Source organism: Akebia trifoliata, chromosome 7 (genome assembly GCF_017979445.1).
Source record: "Akebia trifoliata isolate Shusen 1 chromosome 7, ASM1797944v1, whole genome shotgun sequence".
Lineage (NCBI taxonomy): Eukaryota > Viridiplantae > Streptophyta > Magnoliopsida > Ranunculales > Lardizabalaceae > Akebia > Akebia trifoliata.
In genome coordinates this window covers 24,503,473-24,522,527 of record NC_141381.1, presented here as the reverse complement: position 1 = coordinate 24,522,527, position 19,055 = coordinate 24,503,473, and the positions used below count along the sequence as shown (strand labels likewise).

General features: G+C 31.9%; 1 protein-coding gene across 1 annotated transcript; it reads right to left on the bottom strand.

Annotated features, from left to right (window-relative positions):
• Nucleotides 1-249: 249 nt before the first annotated feature.
• Nucleotides 250-824, bottom strand: LOC147398494 (uncharacterized). The gene has a single exon (XM_086447714.1). It carries the CDS (start codon nucleotides 731-733, stop codon nucleotides 437-439), a length of 297 nt encoding a protein of 98 aa, XP_086303840.1. The 5' UTR covers nucleotides 734-824; the 3' UTR covers nucleotides 250-436.
• Between the last annotated feature and the right edge of the window lie 18,231 nt (nucleotides 825-19,055).

Genomic DNA, 19,055 nt, shown 5'->3' with positions numbered 1-19,055 from the left:
TTAGTCCATCGGCTTAGTTGAACACAAATGTATTATATTCAAATAATTTTGGCTCCAAATATCGATAATTTATTGACAACCCATTGACACAAACATCTAAATAACAAATTTCAATTTCAATTTCAAGCATAATTTTTGATTAATTGAGTAACCCACTAATACATGTTAAAATTTAAATCATAAATTTATAATAAAATGAGAGAAATAGTAAGGAAACATTTCTACAATTCTACAAAGACTATAACCAAATAAATTAATAAAATCTATGAATCTTCTATTAAATAAAATATTTAACTATAAGACCCTTACACATATCATTTCGACTGATATATTCCACTATTTTTGGGGTTTGTTGTTACATGTTTTCGAAAGAAGAGAAGAAATACAAATAATCCAAATTTGGGACAACATAACTAATTAAGATTCTAATAGGAATCTAGTTAGAGGGACGATTAGGAGGACGAACAGAGATTTGAACTGGTATGGGTCGACCCGTACCCGTTCCACCACAGCTACTACACGCCTTGCGACCTGATCCAGCACAAGTTCGACACCCAACATCTCCATCAGACCAACGCGAGCACATACAACTAACTCGACCAGTTCCATTGCAACTCGGACATCTCGGCCATGACCCGGCCATGGGCTTCTGCTCCAATACTGATTTCACAATAACCGCCCCGGCTAACACCCCAAGACCCGTTGCAAGCTGATAAGCCACGATCGGACCCATTAGAATCGATTCTCCAAGAAGCCGAGATTTCTGGTTGAAGAAGAAAAAGAAGAAGGAGTAGAGGCAAGAAGGGTGAGATTTTTTTCTTCTTCCGGGTTTTGGAAGTAAATGCGTGTTTTTATGTTGAGAGGAGATCAAGTGGAAGTTGAGTTGTACACGTAGAAGGAAAGCGTTTCGTGGCTGCGAAAAAAGTCGGAATTTTGGATTTTTGTGGAGTTGTTTTTGGCTTCTTTTCTGCGTTTCTTCTACTCCTCTTGTTAGTTGTTTGGATTTTTTCGAGGGGTATTTGATTTTTTTGTTTGATCTAGACAAACCCCTCGAACGATCGATATTAGAGATACCTACTGTTTTCAAATTGAAGGCATGCCCCCTTGACTTATGTTTTGTTTGAGAGACTAATGTAAAATTACTTAATTACCCTTGTCTTCATTATCAACCCCGTACGTTTGTTAATTAGAAAGTGCTGAAATGACAAAAAGTATTTACTGCGATTCTCACAAGTTTGACGTGGGATGTGCATGTAACCATAGACGTGTTTCCTCGTGATACAAGTAAAAACCATCTACGATTATGTATGCATGTCCATGTTAGATTTGTGAGAAGCACAATAAATCTTGTGTCACCCTAGCACGACTCTTGTTAATTTCTACGGTAAAATCTGTTCGACCTATTCAATCTCATAATTGATGTCTTGTAAAACCCTTATTTTTCTATCCGAAAGTATATCCTTCTCAAAATATCCAAGTTTGTTATTGAGATTTGAAAAATAAAATAATAATAATAATAATAAATAAATAAATAAAGAATCTCAACTTGTGGCAAGATTTTTTCCATTCAAAAGTCCATTATCTTCAATGTTTGTAGAAACTCTTGATTTTTTACTCAAAAATATTTTGTTCTACTCTTTAGAACTTATACCTTATTCATGAGGTCTAAGGGTTGAAGAAGATAGGGTATTAAGATTGAAAATGAGGGTAAAAGATAGATCGTTGACGACTAATCTTAGGTGTTTTTCAATTAGAGGTTGAATTTGATAGTATTTTAATCATTAATTACTAATTTTTTTTTAAAAAAATTGTTAAATTGTGCAAGATAATGTCTTAGACACTGTGCTGGTGTGGAACCATAGATGCTTTTTCTCAAGATACAGGTGAGAAGCATCTACAATTCTATGGACACCTCTACGTCAGCTCAATGTCTAATGTAGTGTCTTGCATAGTCACTCTAGGACGAGTCGTCCACAAGTGCATGTCATCAATTTGAAAATTCAAGAGGTATCTGAAATATGACTATAATGTGGAGGAACTTGTTTAATTCACCTTTTATTATCACACACTAACTAAAGACTTCTCTAATCTCAAAAGGTATGGTTGAGATTTGAGGAAAAAAACAAAAGTTTCATGGGGATCAGTACAACTTTTCAAAGGGTCTATTTTTCTTGGAATCCCTAGAATGTGTCTCATTAACAAGCTTATAAACAAAATTAATGTTTGGGATGTCGGTAAGTCTTTTGATCTTATTTTTATTGTTGCAACCCTTTTACATTTCTTCTTCTCCAAAGAAGTCCTTCAGTTTGAGTCTCTACTTTCTATTATAGTGACAGAGGAAAACGCCTAAGACTGATTTTCACGTGAAAGTGCTGCAAAAGTTTAGAATCAATTATTGAGAGGTCAAAAATGAGCCACAAATGGCGTCTAATATTTGGTCTCAAAACATGATTGGGTCAACCCATGTCATCTATGTTGTCTCAGTGGACTTTTGCCCATCTCACTCAAATCTGTTTATAATATTGGGCTTGGCCCAATAGGTTGTGATATAGGGCTTTGATCTTATCTCCATATCCATGATGGGTCCCAGCAAGCGACATACGGGACGTGTACAGTACAGCTAAAGGTGGTCGTCTCGCACGTGGAATGCATACACACTAGGTCAACATGCATGTGTGGGATGTGCAATCCACGAGGTTAGCACAAAGTTCACTAAAGCTTGACTCATTTACACGCGTGTAAGCCCAAGTTTCAAACTAGGGAAACTGTACTTGTCAACTCAAATTAATAAAATTCAAAAAATTATAATTCGTATACAAATTTGAATTCGATTACCTTATCGAATATGTAAACTAGAATAATACTGAAGTGACCTCAATATTGGATCTTGCATCTAGGGGTGTCAATGGGTACCGATTTAGTTGGAATCGAACTAAAATTAAAATCGAAAATCCTAATTTTGAAATATGAAATCAAATTGATAGGAATTGAAATCATTAGGTTCAATCTAATAGGTACCCGTGGGTACTCGAAACCGAGAACTAATTTATTTTGTCATTTATTTTTGTATTATACATGATTGAAGGTTATTTTATATTTTCAAATTAACAAATATGATAAAAAATTCTTCAAATTTCATATAAACTAAATATTTGATCTTAAAGTAGGTCATTTCTTCTTAAATTTATTACTTATAAAAGAGATAAATCCACAAGGTTATCTCTTTTACAAGTAATAAATTTTAATTTTAAAAAATAAAATCATTAAATCATCTTTTTTTGTGGAACAAATTGTTATCAAGTTGATATTTTACAAATAATATGTTATTTTTTAGAAGGAATTTTTTATTTATTTATAATGATTTAGAAATAAGTTTTCTTATTCGACTCTTAAGAATTGGAACCGATGGGTATTTGTGATTTTTTATAGTTCCGATTTCAATTCTACTTATTTTTAAATTGGAATCGGAACCAACAAGAACCAAAACCAATAAAATATAGTAGTTATAATTATAATATTCATAGGAACCGAATTGAAACCAACTTGTTGACATCCCTACTTGTATCGCACATCCTGATGTGAAAATGTATGGGAATCATAAATATTTTTTCTCAAGATACGAGTGAAAAAGCATTTATGGTTCCTATCTACTTTCACGTCAAGATGTGCTATATGAGGTCACTCCGGCACGACTCTTAAAAATATCTGATTCGTCCAATAAATAAATGGATTCGAATAATAATCAAAATTTGAACTCATGATACCTCCATTGACCGCAGTTATTTCATGATGGACTAATAAACTAATAAAATGACTTGAATGCCTTGTCTTCAATCCCATGGTTAAAATCCGTATTTTTTTTTTACCTTCAAAACTAGTCATCTCAAATTATTTTATTTTTCGTTTATAAAATTATTCTTCTTTAATTTTAATATTTTATCTACTTCCAACTTATAAACCTCTGGATAAGATATGATTTTTTGGAAGTAGAAAACGATTGAATTTTAGGTAGAAAAATCATTGATTTTGTATAAAGAATTAAAAGGAATATTTAAAATAATAGATTGGACATAAGGTTGAGCAAAGAATCAAGAAAAATCAAAATAATTGAAACAAAATCTGATGGATTCTAAGAATAAATTGAGGACATTCAACACTGATAATGAGAAAGAGAGAGCGAGTTTTTGAACTAGTGTTTACAAGTGGAATCAAACTATGCAATTGATTTAAAGAATTTGTGAGACATGGCCATGTCGACTTTTATATCCATATAACTTAAAAAGCATCCATATTGGTATCTATAAAGTATGCTGGTCTGTTGACGAAGGAGGAGGGTATCGATCCATCTCTTTTTTTTTTTTTTTTCAAAGTTCTTGAAGCGAAGAAATTAAAGGAGGAAGATGGATGTATTGTTGCAAATTGAAAATAACTCTATTTTCAATTTCAAGTGGGTGACATATATAATAAAATAAATGTAAAAATTAAATTTATTTACGATAAATCTTATAGAATGTATCAACATGTGAATCTATATTTGAAATATATTCAAATATATTATAATAAAATATCCAAAATCAAATCCGATATTTGAAATTTTCGTGTTATATCCGATTTTTCTAATACGAGTTCATATCTTCAATTATCCATTAACAACCTAATTAACAAGTTGAAATCAATTTAGACTAGAGTTTTATAGAGTTTAAAAATAAGTTAAAATACATTTGTTAAAAAAAGAAAAAGAAAAAGAAAAAGAAAAAGATAAAACTAATGGTCCATTTATGTAACATGTAGATAAAAAAAAAACTATATACAAAGATGTAGAATTTGTGTGTTTATGCAAATATATCTTTGACAAAATCGGATAAACTTGTACGGTTGAAATTGTAAAACTCCCCAGTCTTATTAGAGAGCTGCTATTGGCATCCCAACTTTCACTTCTTATACCCAATTTCTTAAATTATTTATCACACCCAATTAAAAATTAAAACACTCTTCAAATATTACAAAGGTTTTGTTCAAATTATAATCTCAAAATTTATAACACCCGTTCAAGCAATTTTAGTAGTTGTTTATGATTATGATTAGGCTCATATAAAATTTAAAATCCAAAAAATAGAAATCTAGCAAAAAAAAATTGAGAGAGCTTCTATTGGTACCCCAACTTTTACTTATTTTCAACCTTTTACCTAATTTCTTTATTTTTGATTGGGTTGTAATAAGTAAAAGTTGGGGGGGGGGGGGGTGCAAAGATCAGCTCTCTTTTACTATCTTTATACAAGTTAATTACTTATTTTCTCCATTTTTTGTGTTTTTATTTATTTTTAAATATCACAATGGAAGCAAATGAAGACCATAAACAATAAGTTAGCGTGCCATCATATACTTTTGCAAATTAGATTCTAACAAAGATCAATTGATCTAGAAAATGCATCTGTGCGTGAAATTCTACATGACCACTCCATCAGATTCTATGATCCATTTCTGCATTAAAAAGTAGTAGTAATGTTGAAATTGTATAACATTCAGGAAGAGAATAAAAATCATTGTAAATGATAGTAAATCGGTGTGCACGAGGGAACAATTTGCATTCTTTCTTCTTATATTAGGGTGCAATAAGCACGATTGACCAATAAGCCTTTATCATTTTCGAATAGTTCAACTCAAGAGTTCACCCATATTCCATTGGGGAGTAAATTTGCCATTTTTATTATAAACACAAACAAACAACTAGTGTTTACTCCTCTACATTGTGAGTTCAAAAGTGAGGACCATTTCTTTATTCAAATGTCACATGTGTTTGTGAGTAGTGCATGTGGTCATGAATTAGTAAACATGGGTTGGACCTGTCCCGTGGACTGCCTGATGGAGTGGGTCCTGGTACCCTATTAAAGGAGATACCATGTTTAAAAAAAATAAAAAATGTGATGTTTTCCTCTTTATTGAGCCAACTAATCCCTATTATTCGAATCATATCTTTTTTTTAGGGAAAATTACTTAAAGGATGGAAAATTACTTGAAGGAACCTGGCAAAAGGGTTCTTTTCTAAATAGTCTCAAGTCTTAGGTGGCATCATATTAATTTGAATAGTCCATTTTGTAAAATTTTCTTTCCTTAGTAGTCCCTAAAGCACATCTCTCATTATAATATTTTTGAAATACCCAAACTACTTTTTCTCATCATCTTTCCGTAGTTAGATTTTCCAATTGTCATTGCAAAAATCTTGGGATCATTTTCGACGATTTTCTATCGGGAATGACGAATGGAGAATGATATATATATTCTTAATTTTGAATATTTAGATGTGTGGTTTTTGTTTATGTCAACGATTTATATAAAAAATAAAGAATGAAGTTGAGATTAAGGAAGCTTAAATGGATACCTATTTTGGTATATAAAAAATAATATATTCATTTCTTATAAATATTTTATAAAAATGAATTCTTAAGATTCGACCCTAGAGCGAAGATTTAAGAAAAGTATTTTTCTTATAAAATTAGCTAGTAGGGAAATTTTCTTGACTACACCATCTTATAAATGATAGCGTCTTGCATTAGTGGGATCATGGCTTCAAAACTTGTCTGAGACTGAGACGTATCGCCTGAGTCGTCTTGGTATCACCCATCAACAAGATGGACGAATAAGTCAATGTATCAGACGAGATTTAAAACTCACGTTGATTTTTCTCATTGTTGAACGAGACATCTCAAACGTATCAGAAAATTCATCCGAGATGACTCATTCACGGACGAGACAAGATGTCAAAATGAGTTTTAAAACCATGGGTGGGATACCTATTCATTGGGGGTATAGTATCGATACCATAGGAGTATACTTAAAATGAAAATTTTCAGCAAAAACTTGAGCTATATTGACTGTCAGGGAAAAAGTCAAATCATCATGTTGTAGAAGCTACTGTTGTCAATGGTACACGACACAAATCAATTTGATAATTCAGGGTCTGGATTAAGGTTATAGGATTTCATTAGGACCCAATCCAAACAAGCTTCATTCAATCAACCCCAGATTTTTGGGCAAGGCTTCATTGATGATGGTGGTGGTGGTGATGTTTTACATAACTTTTGTTTACTCATTGGATCAAATCCAATCCGGCAATGTTTGACTATAATCAGATTGAATTAGGTGCATGGTATTGGGAGCCAATTACGACCTCGTAAAAGTTTTGTTTAGTCCACCTGGGGTTTTTGGGCATGGCTTCAATGATGATGGTGGTGGTGATGTTTTATATATCTTTTATTTTATAAAAGTATATTCAATGAAAAAAGGATGCTTAGATGGATACCTATTTTGGTATATGTATGGCCGACAAGTTTCGGAATGGTTTGATTTTTGGTGAAGATGATATGTGTGATGAGGAGATCATCCTCACCAAAAATCAGTCCATTTCAAAACTTCTAACCCCATGTTTACTAGTTGAAGAATCGTGGATCATCATTTTTTTTATTTTTTTATTTATGGGTTTAGAAGTTTTGAAATGGACTGATTTTTGGTGAGGATGATCTCCTCATCATACAGATCATCTTCACAAAAAATCCGCCAATTGCGAAACTTCTAATCCATGTAGGCCAAAACGGTGGCACCCGAACGGCTCTCATAAAAAAAATTATAATTTTTTTTCATCATTGGATTTTAATTTTGAATTTTGGAGTTTGGTGGTTGTCCATTTTCAAAGTTTTCGGTGAAGCTTAGAAAAATATTTCTTTTTTATTTTATTCTTTTTTTAATTGCTCTAAATAAATATGTTGTTGGATTGCCAATGTGTCAATCCATGTAGGCACAACGACCAAATCTTTCAAAATTAGTTGAGCTAGCTGATTCAAGATTTAATTGGCATCTTCTTCTTCTTCTTCTACTTTCTGGTTTAGAAAAGCGCGAAAAAACTCTCGAGATAACCACATATTTCATGGAGTCATCTCAATATCATTCATGAAAAAGATGGGACAAAATGAAAAATAGTCTAGTCTTCCACAGCTTAGCGTTCTTAAAGGGGAATAACAGTAGGAACAATTAATGTTCCGCAGTTTTATTAACCAACCCAAAGGAGAAAAGTGTGGAGAAGGTATAAGAAGTATTTTGCATGTCATCGCAGGTCGGTCATCTTGCCAAAAGATATTAGATTTTTCATAGTAACCCATTAATTTTCTACATTCTCAAAGTTTAAGAATAACAAAAAAATGCGGGCGATTCTTTAGGCTCAGTTTCGCCCTGGGAATTGTGGCAGCAAACCGGAGTGGGTTGCATAATTGCAATTTTCCCGAGCTGGGTTCGAAAGATGCCGTCCAAAACCACAGGTAGCTTACCACCCCATGACACAATGCGCCTTTTGTAATAAACAAATTTGTTGTAATTGAACTGATTTATGTTAAAAGAAATATCATTCTTGAGGTCATAAAGCATGTATAAGCTTCTCCTTTTTTGTGTTGATCGCCCTTGATCACAAGGTAAATGTTGATTATAGGCAATTTGTATTTACCGACTAAGCTTCCTCTATGAAATGAAGCACTGAGTATATATGGCTCCATATCTCACACAGACTATGATGAATGTTATGCTTAGCATCACTTTGGATTCATCGAAAAATACGAGAATCAGATTATGCTAACAAAAGGAAGATGAACGTAAAAAAATACTTCAGAAACTATTTCTCTAGCTAATTAAAAATCACACTTCTATTTTATTAAACCCAAAGTGAAACTGCATATCTAGAAATATAGAATAAAGCTAGACAACAGAAATCAACAAACCCCCATGTTACAATATTGGCACAAAACTTAAATGTCAAATCAGGCTCCTCAAGAGCGATTTTCAGGGCTCTTTACACCTTCAAACACCTCCCTTGATCTCTTCAAATTGATGCCCATTGGCGTAATTGATTGATGGTGAGTAGGTGGCATGATAGGGGTGATACCCCCAATGTGAGCGTATCCGGACTTTAACACGATACCTATTCTCAATCAGGTTCATTATTATGAGGATGAGACTACACCAACAAGTACATGTGTTGTTTGTGCCAAGGATGGTGAAAGGTCAGTTCTTCATACTGCTTCCTTTGCAGTTGTGTCATATGATTAAGCATGAGTTTATCATAGGAGGGTAATTATTTTTTATTTTTGTTCCAGGAGTACTTTATTTCCAATTTTAAGTATTTTAGTTCACATAAAGTACTATCGTATAAGTACCAAATATTTAAGTCTCCACATAGATTGGCAGATGAACATTTAGATTATTCAAATAGCATATGTAAATAATAAGAACTGATGTAAGATATCACTGTAATATACATCCTACACCCTATTCCGATTGGTCCCTTTCTCTATGTAAGATATCACTGCTAATGAGCATGCCAATAGGTATATATATGATGCTAAACATTCTTGTTATGTGTTCAATATGTTCCCTTTATGGAGAAATATAGTATTTACATACATACTACATATGTATGTATGGCATTTCTTTCAGGCATGTGCTGCAAATGACTGCCAAACTAAAACATCAGTGCTGGAGTTTCTTCTTCTGCCCTTATTCTCCTTTTCTTTTCTTCTCTCATTGACAACTTTTTTTTATTCCTCATTCAGGTTAAAGAGTTGTGAGCTTGAGTTCCTTGTTTCCACTCTTGACAGACTTTTGGAGCTTGTTTCCTTAAAGGCAATTGACATATCTAAATATACATATTGGTAAGGTTCTATCATAGTTTGTTGGCAGTTGGTATTGATGCCTATGCAATTCATTAAGGTTCTATAATAGTTTGTTGGCCTAAGATTGTTTTAAATGAAGTACAAGTATTCTTAATACTTGAGTAGGAAGTGAATTGTGTAGAAATTGTCCCCTTTGACATACCATACATGACACATACCTAAGCTTCATTGAACCTGCCTTCTAGTAAGCCCCACCAAATAGGTCTCCCGAGTCAAAAATATGGATCCCATCAAATTGTACTTGAAAAACCATGTTATTAATCCTATTCTTTTGGGAGATTTAGGCATACTCTTCCATGTTATGATGAATAATGTTTATGTGATTTTAGTTTCTATTTGTTTATTATTTTGGGGCGTCTTTATCATTACTTGTAGAATTTGTTGGCCTTTTGAATATTTAAGTCAAGATCCTTTGGTAGTTGGATTTTCCCAGGATTGTGGTTTTCTGTATTTAGTATTACTAGTATTAGTTGACTATGGTTAAGTTCAATGTGCGTAGTAATATGAAGTAAAGCAAGCTGATTGGTGGATTTTATATTTTTCTTTTGTTTTGGGGTCTAGTGAACTATGGGTTCACTGTTTTAATGTTACTAATGTGGTTGATGATTCCTATCTAATTCAATATTTATTGTTATGTAGTGTCCATCTTTTGCTTCAGAGGGTATTTTAATTTTATTATCCCATACCTGTGAAAGAAGATCTATTAGAATCCAAACATTGGAGTTTCCTTTATTTTCTTCTCACTGAGAAAACTTTGTCTTAATGAGTTATAATGTGTTATGAAGTGGTATTTTATTTATATAAGGAGTGCATTCCCATCCGTTCTTCTAGTACAAAAGAACATGGGCTTGGGCATTGAAGAATTTTATGTCCTCATTGCTATTAGTATTGGGATGGTTTTTCTTTCCACTAAGCTTATAGCTTTTGCTTAAATGTAATTTTCTTCCAAGTAGTTTGGTAAATATAAATTATTTTTTCCCCACAGCAGTCAATGGTTGTTTATAATGAGCACCTCTTGTGTTTTTTCACGTCCAATATCATGGTGACCAAATGATTCATGTGTATTATATTTATGGAATTTTGTGTCCAAATTTTGTATCATGGTTTCTAATCATGTTCACTGGATTATTCTCATGTATTCATATACTTGATCTAGCCTGTTTAAGAATCATGGACTGTTGGCAATTATATCATCTCTTCTATGAATATTAAGTTTTAAAAAGTTAAGAAAGTTGTTGCATATGTATATGGTTCAGCTAATTTTTTCCCGCTTGGTATCATGGTATGTAGTTACAATTTCATTATCTGTGGATCCTCAGAAATGCTATAGAATGGGGACTCAACCCTTGTTAAGTGGGGTGGTGTGTAGGCAGGCCAATGTGGGCAAGGGACTCTCTGAATTCTCTAGCTTCTACTTCTCTTATCTTCTCCAGAAAAGTCTTCGACAATTTTCTCTCTGTCATCATCTTTCAGACCTCGACGGTAGTTTACTAATAGACGAAGTTTTCTAATTTATTTAATTACATGGACCCAGATTTAATTACTGATAGTATAAAAAAATGTCAATACCATGGAATTGGAATTGCACCTACCCCTCTTCAAACAAACTTGATGGGAATTTTGGAAAAGTATAAGACAATTGCTTTTTGGGTAGAAAATTCAAGGATTCATTAATAATTTGAAGACAAGGTAAAATAAGTTAATAATTTATCCTAGAGGTTGAAGAACGTGAAGTGGATGGATTTTTTTATAGAAATATCAAGGTTTTTTCACTAAAGGTTGAGAATGAGGGCACTTAAGTAGTTTTCTCGTAGTCTGTCATAGTAGACCAATGTCAAAGGGAAATGTGATCAGTTTGAAAACATGGGGTATCTCAAGACAATCCAATGGAAGTATGGCAAACTATCACAAAGAACCAAAGATCTTATGGTGTCAAACACAAATTTAGAAATTTTAATTGTAATTTTCACAACTGATTGTGATGGTGCATTTTTGTATATTTTCTTTTTTTCTTACAACTTATCTTGGGTGCATTTTTGTTCAATTTGTGCAGCTAGTATGGACTGCTTTGCGTAGGTCAAATGAGGCACATGGAGTTCTCCATTTTGAGAGGTTTTAAACTACTTCATATATGCATTGATATTTTCTTGCCATTGAACTATATTATTTGTTATAAGCGACGATTCAATCTTTTTTAATTTTCATATATTTTCCAGATATTAAAAGAGCATTAAAATACTATTTTTTTTAATTTTCAAATGTTTCTTCAGGCACAAATAATGCTTGGAATCGTGTAAGCTCTGTGAGCCTCAATCATTCTAAATAGCTTGTATTTAGGTGGAAGTAAAGATCCTTGGGATTTTGAGGTAAATGGTTTAATATTCTAGTTTGGGGAGGCATAAAAAATTATTTTTGTTTGTTGGATATTATTTTTTTCATATGCCAATAGCATTTCTTAAGAAATTGATGTGTGATAAGAGAAATTTGGGTTGCCAATAGTAGCTCTCTTTCTTTATATAAGTCCAGGGTTTTTTTTTTAAATGAAAATTTATTAAAATATTCTAACAATATTAGGAACGGTTTTGAACCGTCTAAAATCAGTCATTCATAAAACTAACATAGGTTTAGGGGTAGTTTTCAACAATTGGGTATTTTTTTTAATTTTAAAAACACAATTGTATGCAGATATAAACCACCTCTAAAAGTATTACATCCTTCTTTAAATCATATACATTAGACAGTTTTAAAACTGCCGCTAAATGTATAGAGTAAGAGGTGGTTTTAAAACTGCCTTTACTTGGTCGCTATAAGTTATTAGCGATACCACTATAGTGGGCGTTTTGGTAAACTGCCCTTAAACCTTTTGGAGGCGTTTTTCATGATTTTGGAGGCAGTTTAAAACCACCTCCAACAGCATCATATTTTGTAGTGACGATCATATGTTTTGTGATTAAAATCCCTGGAAATTAATAAAAGATTCTCCTTAAACAAGCCCAATTACACATATTTCTACTTTAATCAAATGTAATCTAGCAACAACATGTGCAATATCAAATTCACCTAACAAACCAATACTCAAATTTGTAGAAAAATACCACAAAAAATAGGACTGAGTAGTAACGAAATTCAATAAAAAAAATACAAATTAATATCTTACCCAAATAAACTTGCTTGCCACAATTGTTATTCACCAAACAATTTGATTAAAATTAAAAAACAATAGAGAAAAAACAGAGAAAAATCTTGCTATTATACCTAAGCTGATTATAATATGAATCATATTATTAGGGCAATCTTTGAATACAAATCTTTTGCTAAAGTGACCTCAATTTTAAAACAAAAATAATTCTTGAGGCCATAAAGCATGTATAAGCTTCTCCTTTTTTGTATAGATCACCCTTGATCACAAGGTAAATGTTGATCATAGGCGATTTATATTTATCGACTAAGTTTCCTTCACAAGATGAAGTACTGAGTATATATGGCTCCATATCTCACACAGACTGTGATGAATATTATGCTTAGAATCACTCGAATTTATAGAAAAATACCAGAATAAGATTATGCTAACAAAACGAAGATAAACATATAAAAATACCAAAAAAACTATTTCTCTAACTTATTAAAAATCACACTTTTATTTTATTAAACCTAAAGTGAAACTACATATCTAGATAGATTGAACAATGCTCGACAATAGAAGTCAACAAACCCCCATGTTACAATATTGGCTCAGAACTTAAATGTCAAATTAGGCTCCTCAAGAGTATTTTCAGGGCTCTTTACACCTTCAAACACCTCCCTTGATCTCTTCAAATTGATGCCCATTGGCGTAAGTGATTGCTGGTGAGTAGGTGGCATGATAGAGGGTGATACCCCCAATGTGAGGGTATCCGGACTTCCTCCTTGTTGGTGGACGCTTTGGTGACGGTCAAAGGCCTGTGAGCCATGGCTTTTTGTTGCTTGCAACTCACGTTGAGGAGCCATAGCTCGAGAACTCATAAAATTGTAACATGAGCGACAAAGATGAAATTCTCGGTGCCATGATTGAGTTGTGATTTTCGAACTAAAAAAACAATTTTTCGAGCTACAACCGTTGGTGGCTTGATTATTCATGTGAACAAATCAAGCAAAGAAAACAAATAAAATTTATGAAAAGTTAGATAAGAACCCAAGAAGACATAACAGATAGACAAAAAAAAGAGAAATTTATGTAACTTTGTGTATGCTAGATGGGGCCAAGGACCTTCAAATTTATACAACTCTGCAAATGCCAAGAGGCGCCTAGAATATTCGACTTATAACAAATTGTAGAAACTTCCAAGAAATTTTTACTTTTATTAGTACGAAAAATCTTGAAATTTAAATACTTGGCATAGTGGGTAATGTTTCATTTTTGGCAAGAAACGCAAAAGTTAAAGGGTTTGTTTGGATGTTACCTCATTCGACAATTTCCTATTCAAGAATCACCTAGTTCGGAAAGGGATTTAGGCAATCAAGGTTTTTATTTGGATAAATTTCTTTGCTTAACCTTATTAAAGTTCAATTTTCTAGTTTCTTGGATTTGTATATATTTGATTGATTCTTAAAAAAATAACTAATAAATTATGGATTTGAGAACTACATCAAACAAGTCATGAAGTAAAATAACACAAAAGAGGAAACAAAGTAGGTTCCTAATAAACAAAATTTGGATTTCGACGTTAGATTTTCTCCCACCTTTAATGAGGATAGAGTGACATATCTAGAATAGATTTGTAAATAAAACTAAATATGGGAAGATCGGACTTGCTATCAATGAAAACCATATAGAACATTGTATTCAACCGAGTTTCAGGGCCTATTTGGACCATCATTTGTGGCATAATAAGATACTCTTAAGATTTCCAATCTAGACAATATCTTTTTTGACACAAAATGGGTGATCTAACAAATCCCCTAGGTTATTTTTCATTTTACAATTTAATGTTCATGGTAATACAAATAGATACAACATCAAGCAGTAAACTGAGCAACGAGATAAGGAACTCAACATATAAAACGTAAATGCATAGAAACAACCATTTCATGTATGTAGCCCTAAAATCTTTAGAGTTAGAGCTAAGAGTATGAATAAAAAGCATCAATCAAATTTTATTGAGTAGAAAGGCAAAACAAACATCTCATGTGTATACATATGTGTGGGTCAAGTATGTGATTTGGTAACAAACCTACATAAGAATGAAAAACCATGCAAAAAAAATGTAGTTTGGTCTAGGGACGTACATTTTACCTAAAACTCATCACCTGGTTGAAAATGTGAATCGCACTTGGATCAAATTCGAATGGGTTTAGATAAGATCGAAACTGATAAAAATCTGTTCAAGTCTAGGTTTACCCCTCAAAAATCAGCTTGAACCCTAAAGAACTGATAAAAACCTGAACTTTTGAAAAAAATATCAAAATTTTCAAAATATTTTGAATTCCCCCTTAACTGTCAACCTGAACCCAAATTTCATTAAATTAAAAAACATACAAAAAAAATTATATTTATTATTATTACATTATTTATGTTATGTTCTTAACATTATAATACCCCATACTTCTCAAAACACTTACCACTCTCAACTCTTTACAAATTCTCTAAATTTATCAAAGTTCTATCTAATCTCATTTTATTCCCATAATTATCTACAAATTCTCTCAATTTACCAAATTTTCTCGATTATTAAATTGAGATTTTGTCTCAATTTCATCAAATTTACATCATCAACTCGTCTCAAATTCAAGGCTTGGGCACATCAAATTGAATTCATTATAAAGGAAGGCTCAAATACTTGTGAATTCAAAGTTCGAAGTTGGAAATTTTCTTCTATGTGACAATTGATAACCGATCAAATAGGCACATGGAGAGACAACCAATCAAAATAATTTTTTTTAAAAAATTTATGATGTTATTGTGACGCCTCCGAAATACTAACAGAAAATCCCATGTCAAATCTCGAGGTATTAGGTGGTGTCTCAAAATTTTGGCATAGTTTCATCTATTTATGTTAGTATTCCTAAGTACTAAATACCTGTTTTAGTTAATAAACAATATGCATTATATCCTTTATATATATACAACATGGAAATAATAACGGAAGCCTATATACATCTAACAACTTAAGATAGATTAGAGTGCGAAGAAAATAAATAATATACAGGATTTTATTGAAACTCATCCCTCTAACAAAAGTCCTTATGCTCAACCCAAAATCTATAATATAATTTGAACTAACTGACGTCGATAAGGGATATAGCCCCAGTACTCACTAGGTAACAGATTCTGGTTATCTATCGAACCCACCAAATGATCCTTACTTGCATTCTATACCTGCCTCTCCAATTGCAAGTTTTTGAGCTAAAAAAATAATAAGAAAATGATGAGTAATAATGGTTATCCAGTAGAAAAGCAAATAATTCCTATCAATAACCTCTTCTAGTATGAACAAATAAGCATACTGAATCATTTTAACATATGCAAAATTTTACAAAATAAATAATAATTAACTGGTACATATAGTCATTGATGAGCAACTAAATATTTTAAAACTCACATTACATCAATCAACAGTACTCACTATAACATTTTCTTTTTTATACAAATCTAATTGATCAAATGAAAATATTAAACATGCATTTCATTTTATATATCAAAATAAGGCAACAGATACATAATACATAATGGTAGAGTAGTGAAATTAGAAAGTTAGGATTTACGCCTGGATCTCTCCTAATCGGAATATGATGTTCTATAATAAAGAATTAGTTATTGATGTTGTTGTTGGTCGTTGTTTACCACACTTGCGGGATCATTTATCCAGCTTAGGCTGATCGTTTGACGTAACCGTAAGCAATAACTATTTTTTCGATGTGTTAAAACGTTCATTGAATATTAAATCAGTTTTTTTAAACCTTAAAATTTATTTATGTTATTTAAATTGAAAAATTATAAAAATTAGATCAAAATGAGGTCCGAGCAGTGCACATGACCAAATTGACAGAAATAATTTGTTTAAATGTCCCACTTACGTATAATTTGTTATAAAACACAATTAAGCACATTAAACATGAAGGTCTTGGCATGAATTTGAAATAATGAAAAGAATTCAATGTTTTTAAAACACATCACATTTTCGTTAAATTCTTAAATGCCATTTTCACAATCTATGATTACTAGTAAGAATTATAAGTCCCTACCAATCTCTATGCAGTAGAATTGAAGAACGTAAACAAAAATTGAGGTGAACGACATGGAAATCATGATAGATTTGACATGAAAATTGATGATTTTTAAATCGGACCTGATGATTTCAAAGACCTCAACGACGCTATCCTTTTTCCCTTCTACGGCGGATGATGATTGATATAAAAGTAGATGAAATTTGAGGTTGAAGGGAAACCCCCGTTATATTTTTGACTTTTTTTTATGAAACATGGAGAAAGAGAAGGGAAAAAAGAAAAGAAAATGGTAAGAGTTTATAGAGTTTGAAGCTGCGAACGTTTTTCCTTCTTCGTCGGGCGTCAATGACTTCCCTTTTACGATGTATCAACAGTGACAAGTCGTTCAACATTTTAAAAATAAACATATGACTACTGGTTTTGATCGGTTAAGGAGACAGTGAATAGTGAATTTTATTTAAAAATCTTTATACAAGCTGGCGGGACGAAATCGGTATTTTCAATGTTATTTCGTTTAATGATAAGTTGACTATTTGAGCTCCAAAACTAACAAGTGAATACTCCATTTTCTATACTTTTTCATTACTGATCTAATGGCACGATTGAAATCTAAAAATTCTCTCTCTATCGAAAATTAACTTTTTCAGTATGATTGGACCTGAAAATTGAAATTGTTTTCATTTTTTTACGATAATTCGACTTTACAAGCTTCAAAAATGACGAGTAAATACTTTATTTTATATTAAAAAAATTGCAAACCCAATAATGCGATCTAATTTTAAAAATTATTTTTCTAGTAAAAATTTATTTTTTTAGCCTAGTCCAACTCAAAAATCGAGGATTTTGCAACATTTTCGTTTGAACCACATTTGAACTACTTATAGGTTAAAGTATGTTTTTCGACCATTTTGAATCTAATGGTGAAGTTAGATTTCATTAAAAATAACTAAAAAAATCATAAAAAACACGAGATACAAATAAATTTTTTTTAGAATTTTCTTGAAATTCTACTATTTATTTTTTCTTGAGATACAAATAAAAAATTCAGGGTTTTACATTCTTCTCCCTTAATAAAAATTTCTTCATCAAAATTTCAATATCGTATATAATTCTTCAAATAGTTTTTATGGTTGATACTCATATTTTGCATCCCAACTTTTTACTAATCACCTCTAATTAAAGATATATATATTTTTCATTCTATTCTATATAAACAAACCTACATATCTTCTTTAATCACATCCCATAAATTGTATTCAATTCTACATCAATATAGATCCCAAACCAATCTAGGATGCCTCAATAAAGATCGTCAACCCTTATCCGGAATCGAAGATATTAGAATTGGAGTGGTAGTCAATCCTTTTTTCAAATCTTGCAATGCAATCTCACAATTATTGTTCCACTCAAACCTAATATTTTTCTGAGTTAGTCTTATCAACAGTGTTGAAAGCGTGGAGAATACCTTAATAAATTTTCTATAATAGCCTGCCGTCTCAAGAAATTTTTTGATATTTGTCACTGTCTTTGGTTGTTTTTATGACAGTATGACTTCAACTTTGGAAGGGTTTACTATCATCCCTTTACTAGATACTACGTTTCTTAAGAATTTAACCTTACGAAACTAGAAGTTAAACTTGCTGAACTTGACATATAACATATGTTATCGTAAAATTTGTAGTGTGATTCTAAGGTGTCTCTCGTGATCCTCCCTCAACTTAGAATAGATCAGGATATCATCCATAGATGCCAAAGATGACATTTTTTTGAGGTACTTCCAAAAATTTCCAATGCATAAGATCCATAAATGTTGTCAATGTTTTCATCAGATCGAAAAGCATCACTAGATACTCGAAGTATCCTAACTTGGTCCGAAATGCAGTCTTTGGAATATTTGCCTGCCAGATTCTCAACTGGTGGTACCCAAATCGAAAATTTATCTTAGAAAAATACTAGGCACCTTGTAGTTAGTCAAATAAATCATCAATGCATGGAAATGTACTTATTCTTGATGGTCACTTGATTCAGCTTCTAGTAATCAATGCACAATCGAGACGACCCATATTTCTATTTGACGAATCGAACCGATGCTCCCTAGGATGAAAAACTCGATCAAATAAACTCCAAGCCTGTAAGCTT